Genomic DNA, 24,199 nt, shown 5'->3' on the forward strand with positions numbered 1-24,199 from the left:
GGTACAGTATTTCTTAATAAGATACCATGTACAGTATACAACAACAAACTGGAATCTAGCTTTGAATTTATGATTTATGTTATGATTTTAGAAGGAGCTACTTTATAGAGACTCATCTAAATGAAGTTAGTTGTAGCTTTTTTAACTGTTATTTTGTTTTATTGTATTTAGCATCTGCTACTGATGCTTTTGTTATCCGCACTATCCTGTTTTGCTGCTGTAACCCTGTAAATCCCCCCACTGTGGGACTAATAAAGCATTATCTTATCTGATCTTAAAGGCAGGAAGAAATGTATTACTAGGTATATGACAGCATAAGATGGTGAGGCTAAAGATATAGTTTTACATATACAACGTAAGCGTGTTAAGTATTGCCTTATGGATAAGGACATAGCAGTGATTAAATCTATGGATGGACAATGAACAGTGGACAAAGTTAGAATTCATGTGTAGTTCATGAATTGATTGAACTTTGATTTTTAACCAGTGGATTGACAATCGTTCTCAGCATGGCTCCTTTGGCAAAGATAAGCCAAAGATGTCTCCTCTTTTTTGACTCAGGCATCTGTGGTGCTGCCCGAACATGTTGACTGCTGCCATATTTGATGGTGAACAGGAGGAGTGATGTGTAGTACAGGTGTTTTGTCAGCAGAAGGCGGTGTACAACAAAAAACAAGCCTTACACAGGGTCAACACACACACACACACACACACACACACACACACACACACACACACACACACACACACACACACACACACACACACACACACACTTGAGAGAAGCCCTGTTGAGATAATGTTCCCTAGCCCCTTACCCAAACCAAATTCAACCTAAACCTTAAAACCAAGTCTGAACCCTCCAACAGACCTGTGAAGGTCTGTCCAAAGGGTAGGGGTGGGCACATTTTCTTTTCTTTCCAACCATGTCCACTTTCAAGCTTCTGCTTCACGGAAGAGATGGAAAATGGGGCAGAGGAAAACACCAGATCTGTGTAGAGCAATGAGAATACTTTAATCTTCATCGAATTGATACATTAATCAAACTAAATGCCATATTTAGTATTATGGCACTTGACTGGAGGATAAGTACCACCTGCTGCTTATCTCGATGAACCAACAACTAAAATTTGCAGGGAAACGTGAATACATTTGCATATTTTCTGAAAACTACATTCAAATTTGCCCTACATTTGGATGGAACCCTGGGTAATGTTGAGACAAATCTAATATCATAAAGTGCAGAGCACCTCTGAATAAGAAAATCCCATTTCCTTCCGCCTCGTGTATATCCTTTCCTGTGGCAAGACATGCAATTATACATAATTGCTGTTGTTTATGGGATGTGATAATGGCATGGCCAAAATTGCTTTGCAATTCTATCTTGACAACATTTGGAAAACCACACAGCTAACATGTGCCAGAGCACCTTACGTTACCAGTTTTAACTAATGGAGGAAAGGTGTCATCAAAAAAGAAAAAAAAAACATTTAGATTGTTTAAGGACCCCCCCCCATGTCATAGTCAATGTACGAATAATGAGAGACAGTTAATGGTATGGGTAACATCATTGAAGTTTGAGTAAGTTGTTAATATCCAGTCAATTCTCTACTTTTACAACACCATTTGTCCTCTATGAATGTAGCTTAATGCCAATGTAACATTTTCATCTGATTTGTTCTATGAAAGCTAGTGGGCCAACTTTAGAGAACTGCTGAGTGGGTAATTGTTTTGGGTTACAGAGAACAATTACAAAGTGAATATTTACATTTAAAACCCCTCTCATTAAACTGAAGATAATTATCCCTCCTGTTATGTTCATTTGTTCGGAACAGCAATGCTGTTCTGGGATCAGATTGACCCGGTGCATGTTTAATCATCCAAAAGATGGCCAAAACCCCCAAAATCCTAAAAAGCATTTTTAATATTTCATTACTAACTCCATTACCAACTATTCTGTCAATATTTAGTGCAATGGTGTTACTTACCTCTAACAGGGAAATGGTCCAATTATGATAATTCACTATTCACTAGTTTTTCGCAGAAAAAAAATACATGATTTCCGCATTTTTGTGCAGAGTGCTCATGAGCACAACATTTTTTCCCCTTTTGGGGCAGTAAGACACTAGGGCTGTGGTCTCTGTGAAGGAAAAAAACATGGAAGATTGAGGGGCCCTGTTCGTGATTACCAGCAGCTCGGCTGGGAGTTCAGTCCGGTTCTTTCGGACAGTTCCGACCATTGTGAGCTTTCTCCTCAGAAGCTCCCAACCCAAGTTGTAGTTTGTGAAAAAATTGTCCCTGAAACCCTGTGACATGTCGAGCACGACCCTTGTGCCCTGATTCTTCTCTGGGGTTCCTCCAACCGGCTTTCCAGTGTAAACCTGCATGTTCAATGCATAGCTGGTGTTTGCATCACATGTTGCCCAGATTTTTATCCCATACATAGCTGGTTTGGAAGGAATGTATTGCCTAAATGGGCAGCGACCTCTGAATGCCACCAGCCTTTCATCCACTGTGATATTAGGGCCTGGGTTATAGGGTAGTGGAAGTTGCTCTACCCACTTGTCTCACACTGTCCTAATAGCTGCCAGCTTGTCTCTCTCCCATCTACCAGCCCTTGTCTCTCGATTATCAAATTGGATTACTCTGGAGAAAATGTGAAAATTCTCCAGAGACATTGTGGCTCGAAATATAGCCCTGCCTGTCTCTGCATCCCACAGACTGGCTGTCGATTCCTCCTTCGACTTATAGACCCCAGCCAGGACGAGGAGCCCCAAATACGCATCAAAATGTGTTTTGTCTAGCTCCTACCACTTCTCCCCCAAAACACGCCTCGCTTCTAGATTGGTCATTTCCAGAATTATTTTCTGTACTAAATCTAGCATGACCAGCTCAAAAGCTGACTTGATGTCAGTCACACAAGTCACTGCCATCCAGTGGGACCTAGCACTGTCTTTATTATGACACACATTGACACACATTTGGGGCTGAAGACCATTTTTTGACATGAATGTCATGCTTGGAGGAATAGGAATAGCAATTCCCTCATCTGGTTCAAAATCAGAATCATCTGAATCCGAATTCAGCTCGAGACAGTCTTCATCTTCAGACACATCCTCCTCTATTTCACTGTCATGATCAATGATTTCTTCCAGAGCCTCCTGGACTGTCATCCTTTTGCTTCTGCTGCTCATTTTGTAAAGGTCTGCCTGACAGAGTGTAATGTTGGTAGGACTCCCATGCAGGTAATCTTTTATATGTTTTGCCCCTCCCCTGTTGAGTTTCCAGTGAATGTGGGTGGAGTTTTCTCGCAAGAACATAAATGGTTCCCGTCAAAAGTCACCTGCACCTGTGTGTGTGTGTGTATGTGTGTGTGTGAGAGAGAGAGATTGGGCTGAAACATGTCTCAAAGTTGCAGAGAAAGAAATAGTCTGACATTTCTGACACTCTTTTGCCTTCAGTTTGACTGTCGGGTCAAATTGACCTGAACAGTATCCATGTGATATAAACATGCAGGACGTGGTTGCAAATATGTGAGATGAACCTTTTTTATATTATATATTGATTACACAAATTAAGGCAAGCAGAAGAAGTTTCATACTGAAAAAATACTTTTAACTATTTTTCCTAGATCTTCAAACTTTAAAACGGGTCAAATTGACCCGGAACATAACAGGAGGGTTAAAAATGAAATACAATTAATGTATTTGTTGCAATAGGGATTCCCTCTTCCCAGCTGCAGCCTGCTTTAAGATCCTCTAAGCACAGGAACAAATGCTGCAGGGGGATTTTGCGCTTGGTCAAGAATGAAATACGGTGAAATGAAAAATATGACACATTGTATAAACAAAGTATTTATATCTGTATTTTCCTCTTTTGAGATTCCATTTAAAAAAAAAATCTTTAATGAGTAACTACTGAGCAAGACTATAATTATAGGACTCTACGCCTACACGCACAACAGGAGGTAGACTGCCCTGCCCTAAATAAATATGACTGGTTCCTTTTGCAAAAGGTCAATGGTATAGACCTTAAAAGTACCTAACTAAAGAATGACTATCATTTGCCACACACTGGTTAGACCAGACGTCAATATATCCGAAAGCTTTTTAGACATCAATCATCCCTAAATGCTGTCTGCTGTGGATATTGGGTATTCTGTCTGTGCGGTGACAGTGTATTTTGAGTCTTTGGTTACTTTAATGAACTTTGTTGATTCAGGGTCATGGTGACCCATCTTGAAAAAGCTCACAACAATTATAGGTACTCTTCACTACATTAGGGCTGTCATTCTGTCTCCCTATTTCTACCTATCCATGTGCATGTCTTCCATCCAAGTCATAATACACCCAATGTCTGAAATTTTCACAACATTAAAACATTATGATGGTGATGATGATACACCTTTATTAATTTTGTGCTGCAGATAAACCCTGACACTTTTGCTACTAATGATAATACCATTTTAAGACTTTTGGGTATTATACTTCTACAGCTTGAAAAAGGAAACCTACTCGTTGGAACGTATTGTAGCGCGTTACAACTTTGATGACTGTTCTTTTGAGTACAGTTAATATTTACCAACTGTTTACTGTTTTTCTTTGTTACCATTTAAAAATATATATTTTTAAACTAAAGCACTTTGTAACTTGTTTTAAAAATTGCTTTATAAACAAAGGTATTGTTGTTGTTGTTGTTGTTGTTATTGTTATTACAGTGGTATAATTAAGTTGTATGTTATTTAATATCACAGTAATTGTGGAAAAAGGTTAGTGTACAGTATGTGCAGGCCAGGTGACATACTTGTGAACAGTATACTATCTACTACTATCCAGGAGTATGAATCATGTTAAATACATTTTTAACCAACAGATCTTGGTTTGTTTACATTCAAGAATCAAATCCAAAATGTTATAATGGTAATGAAATGTACTTTGAGTGGTCATTCTACCTTGTTGGCTTAATGCCAAATTAACCAGGATGCAGTTTGATATACATGTGTCAGTTTCTGACCTATGAAACTACTGCAGTCCGTAAAAGAGAAAGGGATACAAATCTCACAGAAATCACAAAAATAAATTAAAGAAATCGCAACTTACATGTCATAATTTAATTAATTATACTTTATTGACAGTACAAAACAAAGCCATACAGTCAGAAACACCACAAGGTAAAGTACATCAGCACAGGCATACAATTTGGGACATAATTAACCCTTCGGTGTGTTACATATACAACAAGGAAATAACAAGTCATTGCTGACCAGTTTTTTTCATAGTCTCTGATTTAAGAGTTGATGAGAAGAAATATTCTCACCAATATCCTTAAGGCTAATTGTATCAACTTCACAGTAACAAAGCAATAATTCATATATATAATCTTGTTGATCTTATTATTCAATATCATACAGTACAATACGATACAAGCCCCTCTACATTACATTTACTTATACATATATAAGTTAAATAACTTCATTTATTACATTACACACTATTCATTTGCAGTTCAATAAAAAGCAGCGTTTGAAACAGTCTTGAAACACTAAATAAAATTCTGTAAACGGTCAAATTAAAGCTTTATGCTTACTGGAAATGTTACGGCCATAGCTTTCAAATTACCACCTTGAACTCTGTGGGGATAAAAACACAAAAGCAATAAAATGTGCATTGGCATTAAATTGTTAATATGGGGAGGAGAGATTGAACCAGTAAGATAAAGATAACAATCAAGTGGTCTATTGATCAAAGAAAGAAAATAATTTTAGTCTTTGGTTGATTAAATTAGCGGTGTGGCTAATGATGTTGTTTTTGCCAGTGTGTTATTTGGAAATTGACAGGTTGAAAGTTTAGAGCAAGTGTTAATTTATTAATTAGACAGACAAGGCTTCAGGCAGCTGTTTAGACATATTTATGTCTGTATGTCAGTTTTAGTAAAAATAATTCACCCATGTGACTGAATGAAAGTGTTCAGTTTTCAGAAAAAAGAAGAAAAATACTTGACAACAATACTGGTCAGATTGTGTTTTTTTTTGTCCATGCAACGCGACTAAAAGCAGGAACACAGTAAGAGGAAGTGACTTATTTTCAGAAAATCAATACTATTGATTTGTAACTGATGTGTCCTCAGTGAGAAAGCTCAGGCAATGATTATTCAGACATAGTTTTAGTTTATTCAGGTGATGTTATTTTGGTCTATTGATGTATTTTTCCTTTACATTGGTTTGACGTAAACGAAAGTAAGTGTATTTTGTATTATAACAGTCTTTAAAAAGTCATTAAATAAATACATACATAAATAAATAAGACGGACTGGGATTCAGTGAAACTTGTGGCATTCATGACATTTCTGACTTCAAAAAAGAGTTTAGTATTTGCATGTATATTGTTTTCATCCAAAATGACACATTGGAAATCAAATAGAAAACCCCACGACTGCTTGACAATAATTGACTGAGATATATGAATACAAGTTATAATAAAAAAGGTATTTCCAAAAAATGATGCGGCAAACTCCCAGATGTAGAGTGTAACTCAACATCTCACCCCATGAACATAAATAAAATATTGATTTTTCTACTCAACACACTTAAGAAAAAATACCATTCCAATTCCATTCAGAAAGAAAAAGTTTTGTATTTATTGAAGAAGCAGTCTGAACACCACGTTAAGTGACTGAATCCCATTCACCAGTGTCTCACACACACACACACACACACACGCACACGCACACGCACACGCACACGCACACGCACACGCACACGCACACGCACACGCACACGCACACGCACACGCACACACACACACACACACACACACACACACACACACACACACACACACACACACACACACACACACACACACACACAATGGTGCAGAGGGTCAATGCACAGCTTCACACATCCACTGTTGAAATTAAAACACACTACAATGTCTGGCTTGTTTTGTCGGCACTTTTAAACTGCTTCCACCACCACCGTGATCTATTTGTTTCTTCCTCCTAGTTCTTCAGACCTTTGCTGTGCATGCATTCATCCACCAACTCTCTCTCTCTGTCTCTTTCTCTCTTTCTCTTTCTCTCTCCTTTTCAGACCACCAACCAGTGATGCAGCTGTAGAAAAAAACAGAATATGCCCATGAAATAAAACTAGGCTAAAATTTGGTGATATTATTAATATGAATTCCAAAACCAAAATCCAAACATGCAGACGTGATGTTTCTGCCAACAACAGCAATAAACAATACTGAGGATACAATGAAAAATGGACCATAATTAAGCCAGCACTTACTGTAAACTGCCGAACCTCCCCGTTGTCTACCAAATGATGCTCGGTCTCTGGGGTGATGGCGTATGCTAGTCTCTGTTTCAGAGGAAAGGGATGGGAGAAATTGATTGAAGTTGTAAGTTAAATATTTAAAAAGAATAGTTGATCTTAAATAGTAGATTAAAGTACACCTCCATTCAAAAATGTATTTTTCTTCTGTTTCTGTCCTCTTACTGTAAATGTCTGACATTGATTAAAATGACTTGTATCTGAGCAAAGTTTGTCACTAGACAGGTGTTTTCCCATTCCTCTCATGAAGGAGGAGATGTCTGTGCACGCATCCCAGGAAACCAATCGCTGCGTCAACACAACACCGGATCATAAACCTGAAACCTCCAGCGCAGAGCGGACACACTGCTATCATAGCTGTCAGCCACTGCCAGTTACAGGCTAACATAAACAGAAATACATTAAAAGATGCTAACTACACTTACCATTCTGATATGTCTGCTAGTCACCAATTTTAGTGCACAACAGATTCCTCATTTGAGTCTGGGTCTGACTAATGCCGGGTTCAGGACGCCAAGACTATAACTTAGTCAGATCGCTCACATTAGCTCCATGGGCAGGCAGCCAGGGCTTCGTGTCTGTCCATCCAACCGCAGTGCTCGGCGAGTCACACCCGCCTTACCACTATTTGGCAATCCGCCCAAGGGGCTCTGCTGCCTCCTCCCTGAAGCTGGTTAAAACATGTAGGCTTATGGCTGACTCTCTCCAATGTTTTTAGTCATCTTGATGTGCGGTCTGTGCGCTTCTCTTTCAAATGAGGCCTGCGCGTCAATCTTGGTCAGAAACTAGCAGAATATATTCACAGAAGAGTAAACCTAGCACGAGTGTAAGGCCAGATGCACAATTTCTCAATGAGGGAGAAAGAGTAGCTGTGCTTCCAGCCCTTTCTCTGAGTTTTTTGTGAGGAATCCACGCTAAGCAAAATATTTACAAAATGCTTTTAATATTACGGGACTTTAACATTTATACTAGAAATAACAACAGCTCATTTTCCATAACTCCATTTTTGCCAAGGACTCACAGCTCTGACTTACATCACAAAACTTTCCAGGCAGTGTGCAGAGTTTGTAGATGGCATAAAGAGGCACCATTGACATTGAGGAAATGGCCAGACACCAACCGACCATGTTAGCCCAGGGAGGAAATGTGTAGGTTCCGTAGTTTGGAGGGTTGAATGTGGCGAAGCTCACCACCACCATGAACTATGAAAGAAAATCATTTGAATACAAAAGATCTGAGGAAGCAGCATTTGAAAAGATTCACAGTTAATTTCCTCATCTCTCATTTTTCCACACTTATTTTATGTTTTTCAGTTGATTTATATTAAAGAAACACTACATTTAAAAATACATTTCTTTCTAAAAGTTAAATAAAAACTATACATGATGTTTCCAAAATGAATGAGTAATCATTTAAATAATAATGATATTGGAACGAATAATCCTGATTCTTATTATTTGTCATAATCGAGCAGCCCCTCTCACCCTCACAGGGAAATACAGCATATAGCATATGGGCTGGTCTGTTTGACTCTCACTCAGTATAATCACTTCACTCTTGGATACAGTATATAGTGGCTAAAGACTGAGTACAAGGGAGAGAGGAGTCATGGTTGAACAAATTGGATTTTTTTTTTTGGCTGTAGGTTTGTTTATTGTTGTAAATGGGCCCCAAGCATATAAAAGTGAGATTCATTTCAGCCCCAATACTTGTATCCTGTTATCTATTTTTTAATATGTCTTGATTTGGGTTTCACTGTACAATACATCTGTGCACAGACTCACCAGGAGGAAGCAGGGGCTGACAAACTTCCAGCACAGTCTCCAGTACATGCCTGGTCGCTGGCCAATCATCTCCTCAATGTCATCACTGAATCGATCCACTCCTAAAACACATGGAAATACTCGACATTACCTCCAAGACATGGTTAAATACAGCCTTTACTAAACTTAAATGTCAGCAATTCATAAATTAAAATTAATGATTCAACAGGTTAAAAAAAAAATATATATAGTTCACAGTTTAACCATTTGCAGTGACTAAAGTCACTCTGCAGAGCCAGTTGCAAAGAGCTATTATACCATTGTTACCTCATCAGGACTTTCTTTGTCTCGTAAATATGGCTGTTCATGTTTATTCTTCCTGCCTGGAAGCCATCTCTAACTGCAGAGGGATATATCCAGACTGACGGCCAGATTTTCAGTACAACTGAATGTACTCGTGTAGTGGACTGCAGAGCAAAAGACCACAGTGGCCAGGGGCCAAGGGTTCCTGTCAGCAGTTATGAGGATCGGGAAAAAAGGCCCACTAAAGCCTTAGGCTTGATTTATCTGGCTTGCCAAGGTTGAGACCCACTGAAGTGGGGCAATATGTTGACCCTGCCGCCTGAGGCCTGGTTAGTATTTAGCCCTTTATGGATCTCTCCACAGTCAGGTTTAGTACACATGAGACAAGGAACTCAATACACAAGTCAGGTCAACCATTTTCCCTGACCTTTAGATTGTTTTTATAATATTTGTGTACCTGGAGTATTAAAATGTTGATGAGTTTTTCATACTACTATATTATGAAAAGTTTTGTTTTCAGCTGCTGGTACTGTAGGTGAGGATGCATGCAAAGGAAAATACTCATCATAAAGGAGTTGGTCTTCAGCTAATGACTTACAAATAAAACAAGAAAAAAAGAAAAAGGAGGAAAATGGGTAATAATTTACAGAACCATAAGAGATCACTAATCAAGAAATAATGGGTCCCTTACATCTAGTATGAATATTTTTTTAACCCTACGCAATTTAATTATTTCATCCATGTTGTGCTCAAAAGTAGATGAATAATCACCCCGGCGTTACGCCATTCACTCCAGGAAATTCTCTCATCTCAAGCAGAATTAAACAGTAATTTATAGATGTTGATACATACATACAACAAATAACACTGTAGAGATGATGAAAAATTGTATAGATAGAATTTAGACATCTGGAGAGAAATTGACTTTGATGGCTCCCCCACTTGCCACCCACAACAATCTCCAACCTAGCTATTAGACAGCTGACTCCTATCCATGACAAATGGGAATTGTTCCCAGCTGCAATTTTCTTTATGTGGAGGCTCACTACTGCTGCGTGAACACAGAGGTAACACTGGCAGTGTTCAGAACACAGGCGATTTACCCTCACTGAGCTCTTATGAGCAGCAGAGCTACAGCATATCCTTGTACCTTGACAGCACATGCACAGAAACTGAAGAGGCCAACACCATTAATGAGAATAGACTTTCTAGCTGACCTAACGTCTAATAGAACTATGTTGTATTGTGGCACAGCACACCTAAACCAAGAGATTTCTCATCAAGCTCTTAATATAGCATCAGCTTTGCTGACCATGAAAACCTGAATCATCTGTTTTTCTTTTCCTTTCCTCCCATCCATCTTTCTCACCATAAAACCATGCGATACCGATGGCTTCAATAAGCACTCCAAAGAGAATCGATGTTCCTGCCGCAAAGTGGTCCAGCAGGGTGAACACATACATCCCACCCTGAAGAAAGAGAGAGAAAATATGATTAATGTTTGAATTATTGTGTTGTTATACGTAACAAGCTTTATTAAACTGGTTACAGTAATAACTATTGCTGCATTGTATTTGCAGATATCATTTGATTAATAGGACAACCAGACTTTGTGAAAATGATCAAATATATGTATGAAATTGTATGACTACCCATGTAGTTGATGATACTTGCATTTGTAACACAGAAGAGGGATATGAGGAAGGTGGCAACAACAATGAAAAGGGTGAACAGCTCTCTATGCTTGTGGAGGCATTTAAACTCATCAATCAGCCCTGTGATCACTGATTCCATGCCTCCCATCTACAACAGAAGACACACAAGTTAGAATTATCACAACGTCAGTGAGAATTGAGCTGCTGAATCACTGTAGAGGTCCCAATTTTGATTACGCTATTGCTATATACGGACTGCAAATGAAAATTGTTTGTTTCACATTTTGTCCAATGCACGTCTGAAAAGCAGGCTGCCATTTCAGTCCAGAAATATTGCAACATCATCACAAACTGTCAGACACAATTTATGTCATAAATAAGGAAAAGGCACTTATCGCCAGGCTGAAATTACAGGTGCATGAGTGTGTGTTTGTGTGTGTGTGTGTGTGTGTGTGTTTGTGTTTGTGTTTGTGTGTGTGTGTGTGTGTGTGTGTGTGTGTGTGTGTGTGTGTGTGTGTGTGTGTGTGTGTGTGTGTGTGTGTGTGTGTGTGTGTGTGTGTGTGCATACTCACGGCACTGTCAATGCCCAGTGTCAGCAGCATGATGAAGAAGATGACCGCCCACACTGATGATCCAGGTAATGTTGCAATGGCTTCTGGGTAAATTACAAACACTAAACCAGCACCTACAGAACAATAAATTCATGTAAGGAATGGAGAAAACTGCTAAAACACACACACACGCACGCACGCACGAACGCACGCACGTACGCACGCACACACACACACGAGTAGATCTTACATAAATGTAGGTACATGTTGTAAAAAAAAAAACAAAGCAGCACAGTTCCAGCATCGGTGCCATTTAAATGCATTCATCAGGTTCATGTGGGTTTTCTTCATTAATTACAATCCTTGCAACTAAAGATAGCTTATCTTAAATAATTAAAGGTGGAATCATTAAAAAATGCCCGTTATCCTTCTTCTACTATACTCTTTGTAGTGTCATTTAATAGCACCCATCACAGAATAATACAAAAAGCTGACTTTTGTGAGTTATATATAGTAATATATGGCCTACCTTTCTCTCTTATTTCTCTTATACCACATTACTGTCATATGTTGTTTCCTATCATTTTTAAAGCTGAGGGAAAGGCCTTTATCATCTGCCTCAAAAGAGCTACACCATAAATAGCATATTAACACTTTAAAACACAGCCACGTTAAAAATACAGACACATAATACCATACCGTCTCTGGCGACTTTGTCCAGGGCTACATTGTGCTTGTGGGACATGTACCCGAGGAAGGAGAAGACCACAAATCCGGAGAAGAAACTGGTTAAAGAGTTGATGGAGCTGGTGATGATGGCGTCTCTGGGTCGATGAGATCAAATGAGATGAAAAAAAAAAACAGTCCAGAATGAGAATGTAAAAAAAAAAAAAGTCATCAATCAGTCATTAGCCAACACACAGTCAATATCAGCATAATTGACCAGTCAGTCAATTCAAGAGTATGTCAGGGGTGGATGAGGCCTGTTTTGTCTTGGCTTTTAAATGAAAACTATGACAGCTTGCTGTAATGAGCCTGGGCTGCAGAATAGTTTAGAGACCCTCTATAGAGTGTGAGGATTAGTCAGATGTGACAAGTCATGCTTTTGCCAGACAATTAAATAGATGAAATAATCCAACTTTAACATCCTTCAATTGTAAAAATGATTAAGTAATTAAAGAAAATAAAAAGATAGATGAGTTGGTAAGTGTTGAATAAGAACTTGGTGTGTGGATGTGTATGAAAGGGAAATAAGAAAACTAAATTTACAGAAAATGTGCAATTATTCATTACTTTTTAAAGTCAGCCATTTTTGCAGAGATTTTTTTCTGGTGATTTCGAGGAAGAATCCTCAGGGTGGACAGAGCCATGTGTCGGTTATCAGAAACATTTTTAATCATTGAATAAAATCAATCAAAAAAGGCAAAAAAGACAAAAAAGGAGATAAAAGCCTGCTGTAGGATGCTGCTGATTTTCAAAGAGGGCGACAGTTTTGATTGGCTGTCTGTTACACTACATGGTGTCAAAGACATAGCAGGTTTCAAGGAGCTTCAAAGGTTATTGTAATTCACCTGCTTAATGTTGCCTGTCTGTGTTTGTTTGTGTGTGTGTGTGTGTGTGTGTGTGTGTGTGTGTGTGTGTGTGTGTGCGCATGTGTGTGTGTGCAGAGGCAACTCCCTATTGTCTGTCCGCTTCTGTGAATCCCCTCCGCCTTCTCGCTGTGTGTCTTTACCTGTAACAGTTGTTGCTGAATTTGTTGTAGCTGGAAAAGGCAATTAGCACACCAAACCCCACTCCCAGAGAGAAACAGATCTGTGTCGCTGCCTCGATCCAGACCTGGGGAGCGACAGAACAAGCGCACTTGTGTGAAGCGGCAAACAAAAGGCACAGGAGAGGAAAAAAGCCATTATTAGGGATAATTGCAGGAAACTCATTCAACGGCAGTAGATGAAAGACGCTAGTGAATACGGGGGGTAATTTTGCAAATTACTGCTCCATGAATCTATCTAATCTAATTCTCCAATTGCAGCCATGCATCTCTGTCGCTCTCCTTCTTGGTTCCTATCTCATTCTCCATAACTGAGTCCTTTAGTTCTGCATTCTCACTTATTGAGCTCTTTATTGCTGTGATTGCAGCTTTCACAGATAGCAGCAACGTAGAAACAGGTTAGATGTACATTTTTCTCTCTTTTATTTTATACCTTGAGCAAATGTCTCTCAAACAGTACTTAACATTGTTATGTGTTTAATTATTTGGTTTGAAGCATACAAGGAGAGGAGATTGAATGAGTTAATATGTCTCGGATTTCAAAAGTTGTAAGTTAAATTTTCACGAATGGCTCCACCATCAGACTTTTCGGCTTTTGTCAACCCTGTAGATCAAAATGAAAGATGATTAATTTGGTCAGGGTTGCTGTGTAGCATGTGCTGCATTTGTTGTGTGTCACCCAAATATGATTCTTCTACTCCCTGTCCTGTTGAATACCTGCCAATCTAGAGACCTCAAAAATCAGGAGGATTTTGAAACCAAAGTGGGATGTCTGGGGGTCCTCCTCCAGCAACATTAGAATTACAGAGACATTGTTTCCTGCATTTTGGTGACTATAGAATGAAAATAAAGTACACTGAAACAGTATTTTATTCAAGTTAAATCTTTTTGATTTGACTAGTTAATTGCAAATATACAGAATAATTCACCCATCTTGCATGAAATAATATTCATCAGTTTTCATTCAGTCAAACATAAAACCAGTAGTTATAAAGTTGACAGAGGAAAGAGAACTAAACATTAAGCTTCTAAAATAATCAATGAAGTTACACCGCTGTGTTCCTTGCATGTAAATGCGCAGTGTAGAAGCAACTTTTTTCCATTCACATTTTAGAGAATGCAATTAATATATCTTGCATTAATGATGTATTATTTCACCCACCCGCAGCAACTTAAATGTTGCTTCTCTAATGCAATACTTTAAAATGTAAATAAAAATATGTGAATGTAATTTGAACTTTTATGCTTGATACCTATGCTGTTACTACGTAGAATGAAATGTACACAGGTGATGATGTAATGTTATGATGTACCATTGCCAGTTTAATTCAAGAACACATTTGTATATCCTCGATCAAATATATTGGAATATTGGTAATTATTATTAACATCCTTTATACAGCGATTATGGTCCTGTAGTCCGATCTACACAAAATGAATAGCAAAAAGAACCCAAAAAATCCATTCCGTCTATCAGCCGTAGGCCTGCATAGAAATTGACCAATGGGAGTCATCCATCCAGGAAGGCTCCCATTGGCTTGTACCCTCCATCCGATCCCCTCGTCTCCCTGTGCTCCTCATCATCCCTCGTCCCACTTCGTCTCCCCCTCCCTCTCTGTAAACTCTGAGCGGCTAGTGATTAGCTTAGCAGCTCAGCTACCGGAGCTTCTGTTATCACGGAGAAGGAAAATACCAGCAAGCGGCCTCTGCTTGCCCTAATGGCGAAGGTAGGAGGAAAACATAAATCAACCGAGGGAAAGGCTGAAACCAAGAGCAAATGTCAACTCCATAGAAACGAAAGAAGAGTCGGCATCGGCATGTTTCAAATCTATCTCAGAGGCTCAACTGATTTTCAGAATGTAGACCATAGTTTTAACTGCCAACTTCTCAGGCTTGTTCAGGCTTGTAGTAAGGGCAGAAGTATAATAGAAATGATTTAAGAGGTTGACATATAGGAGACTGAGTGAGGTGAAAGCGTCTCAACAAAGTTTAAAAAAGAACAAAAAAAAAACATTCATAGCGACTGTAAAGGTGACAAGATTGAGGGCTCTGAAAGAACAGACTCGCCTGCAGTTACATTTTACTACCAAAGATGCCACTAGAAACAACAAATCTCAAATTTCACGGACTAAAGCTTTAAAATGCCCAAACATTCCTTTAATGTGTCTTTCAGCCACAATTACATCCCCATGCTTCATTTTCTTCTTTTCCTGCACCCCGACCACTCTCCCCTAACTTGTACCCCACTTCTCTCCTGTCGACACTCACCTTGGCATCGCAGAGTCTCAGGAAGTCCACGGAGAGGTAGGCCTTAATGCCATCGATGGCTCCAGGCAGAGTGACTCCACGGAGCAGCAGAACAGTCAACACCACATAGGGCATTGTGGCTGTGATCCACACAACCTGAAAGGATCACATGAGGTACAGACACATACACACATACATAATACTTAAGCAAATACACAGAGAAAGAAGGCCTTAGAAGGCCTTCGAAGGCCTTCAACACACACACACAAACACACACACACACACACACACACACACACACACACACACACACACACACACACACACACACACACACACACACACACACACACACACACACACACACACACACACACACACACACACACACACACACACACACACACACACACACACGCCTGCATGCAAGAGAGTGAAAAGGAACATACATTTTTTTATACACACAAACAGTGATCTTTAGCCGCTTAGTGGATTCAAACTGGTCCAGGAGTAAGTAATAAAGAAATGTATTTGTAAGCACTAGAAGACATGGCAGACATTTCTAAAAGTTGATTCCATAGCCTACATTGATAGAAGTCACTGTACTTTCTATGGTTTTCACATAAAGAAACATGGCTACTGTGTCATTCCCCACCTTGCCAGAGGTCTTGACTCCCTTCCAGAGGCTGAAGTAGAGCAGAACAATCACTACAGCTAGACAGGAAGTCAACTGCCAGCGTGGACGTCCAAGATCACTGATACCATTGCTGTCCTGTATGTGTAGCACCCCTCGTCTAAGGACAGATAATATTCTAGTAAGGACCATGACCACTTCTGAGTCCCAGTTTACATGACTGAAAAACTGAACGAAGATGACTGGGATGAATATGAAATAGCTGCATCCATACGTTCCAAATGTTGATATACAGTGTTAAGGCATACATGATACATGTGTTTTCCCAGAGGCACATGCAGTACAGTGTGTACCAGAGCTCAGGGTTGAATCTTTAATTCCATGTCTGGTCAGCAGTCAAAGGGATGCCAGATATTATTCTAGAAGCCATGACGTACCACCTGTTTCCCCATATCATTGTGCTACGATAAAGTACCATCGTATATACATGTTATATTAAATGTTCCTACAACATTATTATTCAAAGCATCACTTGAGCTATAAACCTGGATCTGGTTCTTGATATCCTGAATAATTTGGCTTAAAAGTAATTGCCTGGCCTTGTTGGAAGCTCAGTACCTTGGGGGGATCTTCAGTGACAAGAGACATATAAGACCCTATAGCAATCTGGCCAGATGGGTGCCCATGAAGAAATTCATCTGTAACTGTGATATTGTCCATTTTAGCAAATTAAAAAGGTCTCAAAGAACGTGGCAGCCTGCCAAGATGAGGGAACTGCACTGGCAATAAAATATTTCAAATTGTGCTTTTATACTGCATTCTGTAAAGGTGAATAATATGTCACCTGACTGATTTAACATTGTTGATGCCTTTATTCAGATTATTTTAGAGGCAGCCTAACAGATGACACTGAATGAGAACAGCCAATGAGGTCAAATTATCTGCAGGTGGTTCTGTGCAAATAGCACACTGCCATTTCAACTGGCATAGATCAAATGTCTCAACTGTCACAACAGAACAACCCCTCACTTGGTGGAATAGGAGACACCTGGTCAGCCTCACAGGGTGGGAGACTGCATCACTTAATTGCAGTCACTGGATCCATTTTGAGGAAAACATGATGTACATTTTGAGGTATGTTTTTTTATCTTTAAGTATTCATAATGAGATATTCTAAGACATTACTAAATTTAGTCAAGGGTTTATAGTAATTAGAGTAACTTCAGTTATTCTGTAGACTGAGAGTGTCGAGCCATTACACACCCTCACTGCATTGCATCAAACTTTTTCTTGTGCACTTCCAGCAGTGGAAATGTGATGGATGATGCACAGAAAAAGCCTGGGCTTTACAATAATGTTTTAGGAGTTGGGCATAGGAAAGTTTGCCTTTAACTGCAGTGATTTAGAAGTTTATGTATCTGCTGTAGGTTCAAAGACCTCAACAAAATATAGATCATTTAAAGTTAAAATCACAGTTTTAACTTGACAGCATTAACATTAAGTTTTGTTTAATCTTGGGATAGAAAACTGTGCTGTAAAGCCATTTTACCGGTAGAAGTCACATCTTTTTGGTCACCCCATGTTTAGGGCCCCAAATTCCCAATTAGCTGCTAATACATCCATACATCTCATACATTTGACTATGACAAAGTATTTTCAAGAGCAAATCAACTATAAATATATGTAGTTGTAACTAACTATACCAGAGACATTTGAATGAATGAATAATGTCATAGTCTTAGTTCAGGTCAACTTACTCAAAGTACTCCTGAGCAGGGGTGGCCTTGTAAATGTCACTGACTGAGCTGTTGTCAGCCCAGTCGGAGCAGTTAGGACTGTTCCAAGTGTTGTTACAGTGGACCCACGGCAGCTCACTGGTGAACGAGGAGAAGAGGTAGAACAGCGCCCAAGAGATGATGACATTGTAGTAGAAACCAACGTAGAGGGAAATAAGGATCACTGTGAAGCCTACACCTGTTAGGGGCACACAAATGGATTATAATTATATGCATTGATGACAGCGATAGAAGGGGGGGGGGGGGTGGCTGTACTCACTGCGATACTGAATGGGGTACCTCAGCAGAATCTAACATCCCATCAATGTCTTCTACGTCGTTCCTGAGTTACAGAGTACTGCTTTTCATGACTGACTTCCACGACTGCAACGATGCCCAGTGGTGGAAAGTAACTAAGTCAATTCACTCAAGTACTGTACTTCTGTACTGTTTCAGATACTTTACTTGACATTTTCACTAGTTTACACTTTTACAGCAATACATTTTAGAGTAACATGCAGCTATAGTTACGATTTACTTTCAGATAAAGACGTCCATAAACCAAACATACCATAAGCTTTTGTAATACAATGCATTGCCAACCTTTTGGGCTCATAGTAACCCCTTACAAAAAAGTGTTGACCACAGTTCATGATGTCTGGTGACCTTTGTTGCATGTCATTATCATCTTTCTCGAGGAACTAAACCTTTGACTCTTATATGTTAATCACTAAGTAACCTTTTCAGTGAGCCAAATGATATCCAGTACATACCCCTGACAGTGGTAGTGCTAATCTTATCTTCATTTTTTTTTACCACAATATCCCGTCTTTAAATCGCAGGAATATTTAAAAGCTTAAAAGAATATATACTATTTAGCCTTTTGGTCATTATGAACCACTGTGAATCAGTAGTCCATTGTGAATCAGATTGGTGTGCTGAACATAGATCACATCATGGCAGAATCCACCACCAGAGCAAACACAGAGAGCACAATCTCTCCCTCAGTATGAGTACATCAGCCTATGAAACATGCCTGCGGTGTCACAGAAAGCACTGTAACTTCTAAAGATTGCCTCTCCACGCCTTAATTATCCACACATCTACCCTTTCCATAAATCTGGAACAGTGTCCACTCTTCTAAGGCAGCATTTAATTGTTAACCTTTGCTAAGAGCTATGACCAAAAGTGTGCCTCATTGATTCTTTTTGTAATATGGATGTGATATTTGTTCAGGGAGCGATGCCTCTTATTAGCGCCACATGCGGCCATGCCATCTCTCCATTTCTCTCTCGTCTGTCTTTCTCAGTCATTTTCTTCAAATGCATTGATCCCCGAGAGGAAACCAGCTTGTTGATCAGAATAATTACTGTCAATATGGGCATGTGTATGTGTGTATTTGAATAATTACTGTTATTCCCCTGCTGAGAGACAGAGAGAGAGATTGAAGCGTGTGATTAGAACGTCAACCTACTCAGTGTGGTCCCTAACAGACGGCACATGTTCACATGCTCAGACACACAGAAACACCATGAAGGAGTGAGTACAGTACACACTGTGGGCCACCTTTAGGCCAACAAGTACATGATCTCACAAAAGACAGCATACTGTGAAGCAACAGCTGTTCTGCTGGTAATAATGCTATTTGAGGTGGTATCTTTAGATTCATTGTGAGGTGTTAAATATCCATTAAAGTAAAACCATCACTTTACCAACGCAGGGTATATAATGCAAATAAAGAGATGGATGAATACACACAAGTCACAGCTTTTAAACCGTGTATAAAGAAAACAAAGTTGAACCAAGCAAAGTGTATTCGATTTTCAACCAATGACTTTGACTTTTTAGTGTTTGTTTCTCCATTAATGTACATTTTGAGGGCATTCTCCTGAACTGTGCTTTGCTCATCGATGTGTTGAAAAGTACCATAGAGAGTGCTCACCGCCAGTGTTTGACAGAAAGATTTGGACTATCAGGACAAGAGTCTAAAAGCCCAATTTACATTTGCTTTCCATCTGAGTGCCAAGAAAAACTGATGTTCTGGGGAGGATAAACAATGCCTGTCGCCCGCTCAACGCAGACAAGCAGACAAAAGAGACTGGCATGTGGACAGACAGGCATGTGGGCAGACAGAAAGACATGTTGATATTAAAGGTCTATTATCAGACAGACAAGTACATACCATGATAGACAGATTTAAAACACATGTGACAGCATTCCTGGTCAAGAGTTTGTACAGTCCTCCAGTGTGAACATGTGTCCTCTGACCACTTCCTACCTTTAAATATAGGACAGATCTTCCAGACGCCTGCTGCCCCCTCTCTGTTATACTGTCCCAGAGCCAGCTCCATGTAGAAGAGAGGCATGCCCGCTATCACCATGAAGAACAAGTATGGCACCAGGAACGCACCTGCGCACGCACACACACACACACACACACACACACACACACACACACACACACACACACACACACACACACACACACACACACACACACACACACACACACACACACACACACACACACACACACACACACACACACACACACACACACACACACACACACACACACACACACACGTCAAATTACATTCCAAAATGCTTTAAGCATACATTTCAGGAGAAAGGTCTCTTGATCCCATGTGAATTATAAGTAATCATTTTGTAATTGAACAGCATATTGTTCAGGTCCTTTTTTTAGATTAATTACAAAATGCCTAATCAAGGTTTATTGAGATAACATAATCTACCATAAATTACTGGATAACATAAATATGGTGAATATCAACATTCTTACAAACAGTTTGACGCCAGGATACCTTGGTGGCTTAGGGGTTAAAGTGCCATGAAGCACAACGTTCAGGGTTTGCATCAAGCCAAGAACCTTTGTTTCGTGTCATTCCCTGCATCTATGTCGCCTGATTTTCGGTCATCTATCAAATAAAAGCATTAAATGCCCCAAATAATCATTTAAAGAATGTATTTGCCTCAAATTACACTAGAATATTTCCCCCGCATGACATACTATGGCAACATGCAGCCTTTGAGGGGCATACAGTCAGCCTCGACTATGACTACTGTATCATTTATAGCTCTTAAACGTAATGAGAGCTCTATGTTAAACAGCCATAATTAGTGGCAGTGATTGTTAGAGCTAATTTATTCGGAGCAGCTGTGGTGGTTTACCCCCTATTTTGATCTCTGTGAAGGGGTGAAAAAAAATATTGCATACATGTGCAAATAGTCTATAGTTTATGAAGGTGAAGATATACAGAATGCAAGCACGTGTGAATAAATTCCACCATCTCTCTTTATCTATACTTTATTTTTCTCTCCTCGTCTTTTCTATCATCACAACCATGCACAAACACTCCACCATCAACCCCTCAACTCTTTCTGTCACTGCTCTCATAGGAGTGGAGGACAATCTTATTCTTTCACATAAAACACACCCTACAATATTCCCTGGACCACTTATACACATAAGCCATCATCGGCTTCCTCTCCTCACCCCTTTAATCCATCTCACCTCCTCCATTCTTATAGCACAGGTAGGGAAATCTCCAGACGTTGGCGAGGTCCACTGCAAAACCGATCACAGACAGGAGGAAGTCTATTTTCTTCCCCCAGGTCTCCCTCTCCTCCTCCCCACTGGGGTGGGTCTGAGTAGGAGTCGGAGCCACTATAGTGCTTGAGGTGAATTGAACCCCATTCTGCTCCTTCACCAGGATCAGCTCCACCTGAAGCGTTAGAAGTCATGGAGTTTAAAATCAATCAGATGCAATAGGTGCTGAAAACACATGTCTCTTTTTGTCACTCTTATTTTATTACTCACTCACTTTCAACACACGACCGCTGGTGAAAGTCACCTTCATTTCATCAATGCTTCATGCACCAGTTGAGCATTAATGTTGTGTCCTCTGACTAAGCTAATTGTAAAAAATCTACTCAAGAAGTCATTTAGTCTATTTTAGCCTCCAGAAAATGTGCCTTTCATTGCCATTACCGTTCTTTTCCCCACCAACGCTTTTTAGGTCTGTAGAAATTAAGTCAGACCAAATCAGAGAGAAATGCACCTAATGAAGAAGTTTGCCCCATGCTGCAATTCAATTAGGTTCTGTTAATCAGACTGAATTGCATTCCATTAATACACTACAAGTGTGTCACATCTGCACTGACCTCTTTTGGGCCCATGGTGTTAGAGGTGGGTTTTTCGGGGGCTACAACTGAGGACATCAGGCCGACAGGGACTCTCTCTATCAGCATGAAGGGTTGCAAAGTCCTAGGGAGTGAGATGTCTGTGTCTGTGGAGGAGGAAGGAAGGTAGGTGCAGCTGAAGAGTTTTGAGAAAAACACAAGGTGGAACTTTACTATTCCCTGTTTGGGAAATTGAGTTATCATTTCAAACATAATCACATGGAAATGCAGCAATAGAAACTTAAAAAAAATGCAAATCTGATCAACATTTCAAGATTTGGAGTTATATGAAATAGAGAAAGAGAAAGAGAGTGGAGAAGAGCAGCAGAGATGGATCCGGTGTGAGGGTAACAGGAGGGTGTTGGGAAGCATCTCCACCAGGCCGTCACAGCATGCTCATTTCGTTTCACACTTGTTGACGCCATTTTGCTGACAGATTTGTCCCAGTGTCTACTAACCATGTCTAACCACACAACATGTTCTCCAACTGATTTTGTTCAGAACTTTCACTAAAATTATGTTTAGTAAAATGTAACGGTATAAGGCCATGTTTATTTCTAAAACGAAGAAAGTGATCAAACAAATCATTTTAATTTATGCAATAGAATATATATGTTTTACTTTTTCATTTTGTAGACTGAGTTTAAAATGTGTTGTTGTAAACTAAATATCCATCACTTTCAACAATGAACAATTGTAACAACCAACAACAACCATCATTTAAACCTTTGTTACCTCGCCACTAAATTGCTAAAAATGTTGACAAATTCCATATTTTCTTCTGTAAATGTCCTTCCGCCATAACACAACAAAAACCACCATAGATTACAGCCAAATGCATTACCATTACAAATACAAATATTACAATCATAAAATGGATAATAATCCATAATTAAAGGATAATTATGATTGAAGTCACAAAATTAACATTTTTCAAAGACACAAAAACACTGACCTTTAAAGTATGACAGGTGAAACCTCCCGTTTGGACAATTTAATTCCAGTTGTGCTGGTGTTCTTCAGTGCACGGCAAACTGATATTGACCATATTCACGCAGATCGTCCTTGATAAGTTAGACAAAGACTGAAGCAAAAATGTTTAGAGAAACTGAAAGAAAAAGAAAGACAGTAAGAGATAGAGTCAGAGTAAGACAGGAGATGACAGGATCTATGAAGAGTTGTAGAAAGCCCTCCAACCCTCCTTTTCTCCAGTGACAGACACACAGAGCCCAGAGTACCCTGTGGTCTGGTACGGAGATGTCTGCGATACCACTCTTGTATGAGAATCAATCATCCCCCCCCCCCCACACACACACGCACACACACACACACACACACACACACCATCACCACCGTCACTCTCCTCCCTCCTCACTCAAGCTTCATCTGTTCCTCCTCCTCTCTCTCCCATCATTGCATTTTTTTTCCTCACCTGATATAAGCATTTGTCTGGGGTGAGTCTTCTTTCTGTGTAAATTCAAATCTGCGGGATAAAAACAAACATGAACATAATAGGGGCCGTATTCTAAGGCCCCTATTATTTAAGACCATTGTGGATCTTCCTTCTCACAATGACATAAATGCTGAGGCAGATTCTTATAGGCGGCTTCAGTATTATCTAGTCCTCATGGGCTTATGCATTCACATTCATAACACAAATATCATTGGGATTTCATCATTATATGACAGAATGTTAAAATGCACCAGTTACTGTTTTTTTATATATTAAAATCCTGTAGATGAGTATCTTGAGACGTGCCATGTTTTAATTAAGACTGACACTGATGTAAACAATAAATAAACACAAATGAATAGTGTTTGTTAATTTTTACCCTAAAACCATAAGCATTTTGAAATTCTAATCCCAAATCCAATATAATAAATACATATTTGTCTAAAAACAGCAAGGGACAAATCATCCAAAGGTCCAAAATGATGACATTTGTTTCTGGATTTTAATTCAAACA

The 24,199-nt window shown here is 39.4% G+C and overlaps 1 protein-coding gene across 1 annotated transcript; it reads right to left on the reverse strand.

The window, feature by feature from the left end:
* Positions 1–7,086: 7,086 nt before the first annotated feature.
* slc6a3 (solute carrier family 6 member 3) lies at positions 7,087–22,301 on the reverse strand (the record flags this gene model as incomplete). The annotated part of the gene is made up of 15 exons (XM_083918052.1): positions 7,087–7,110; positions 7,289–7,360; positions 8,368–8,535; positions 9,118–9,218; positions 10,769–10,868; positions 11,074–11,202; positions 11,627–11,739; positions 12,305–12,429; positions 13,338–13,441; positions 15,642–15,776; positions 16,276–16,414; positions 18,012–18,228; positions 20,308–20,439; positions 21,565–21,775; positions 22,215–22,301. 15 exons carry the CDS (start codon positions 22,299–22,301, stop codon positions 7,087–7,089), a joined length of 1,857 nt encoding a protein of 618 aa, XP_083774178.1.
* Positions 22,302–24,199: the final 1,898 nt, after the last annotated feature.

Source organism: Echiichthys vipera (assembly GCF_963691815.1).
Source record: "Echiichthys vipera genome assembly, chromosome: 8".
Lineage (NCBI taxonomy): Eukaryota > Metazoa > Chordata > Actinopteri > Perciformes > Trachinidae > Echiichthys > Echiichthys vipera.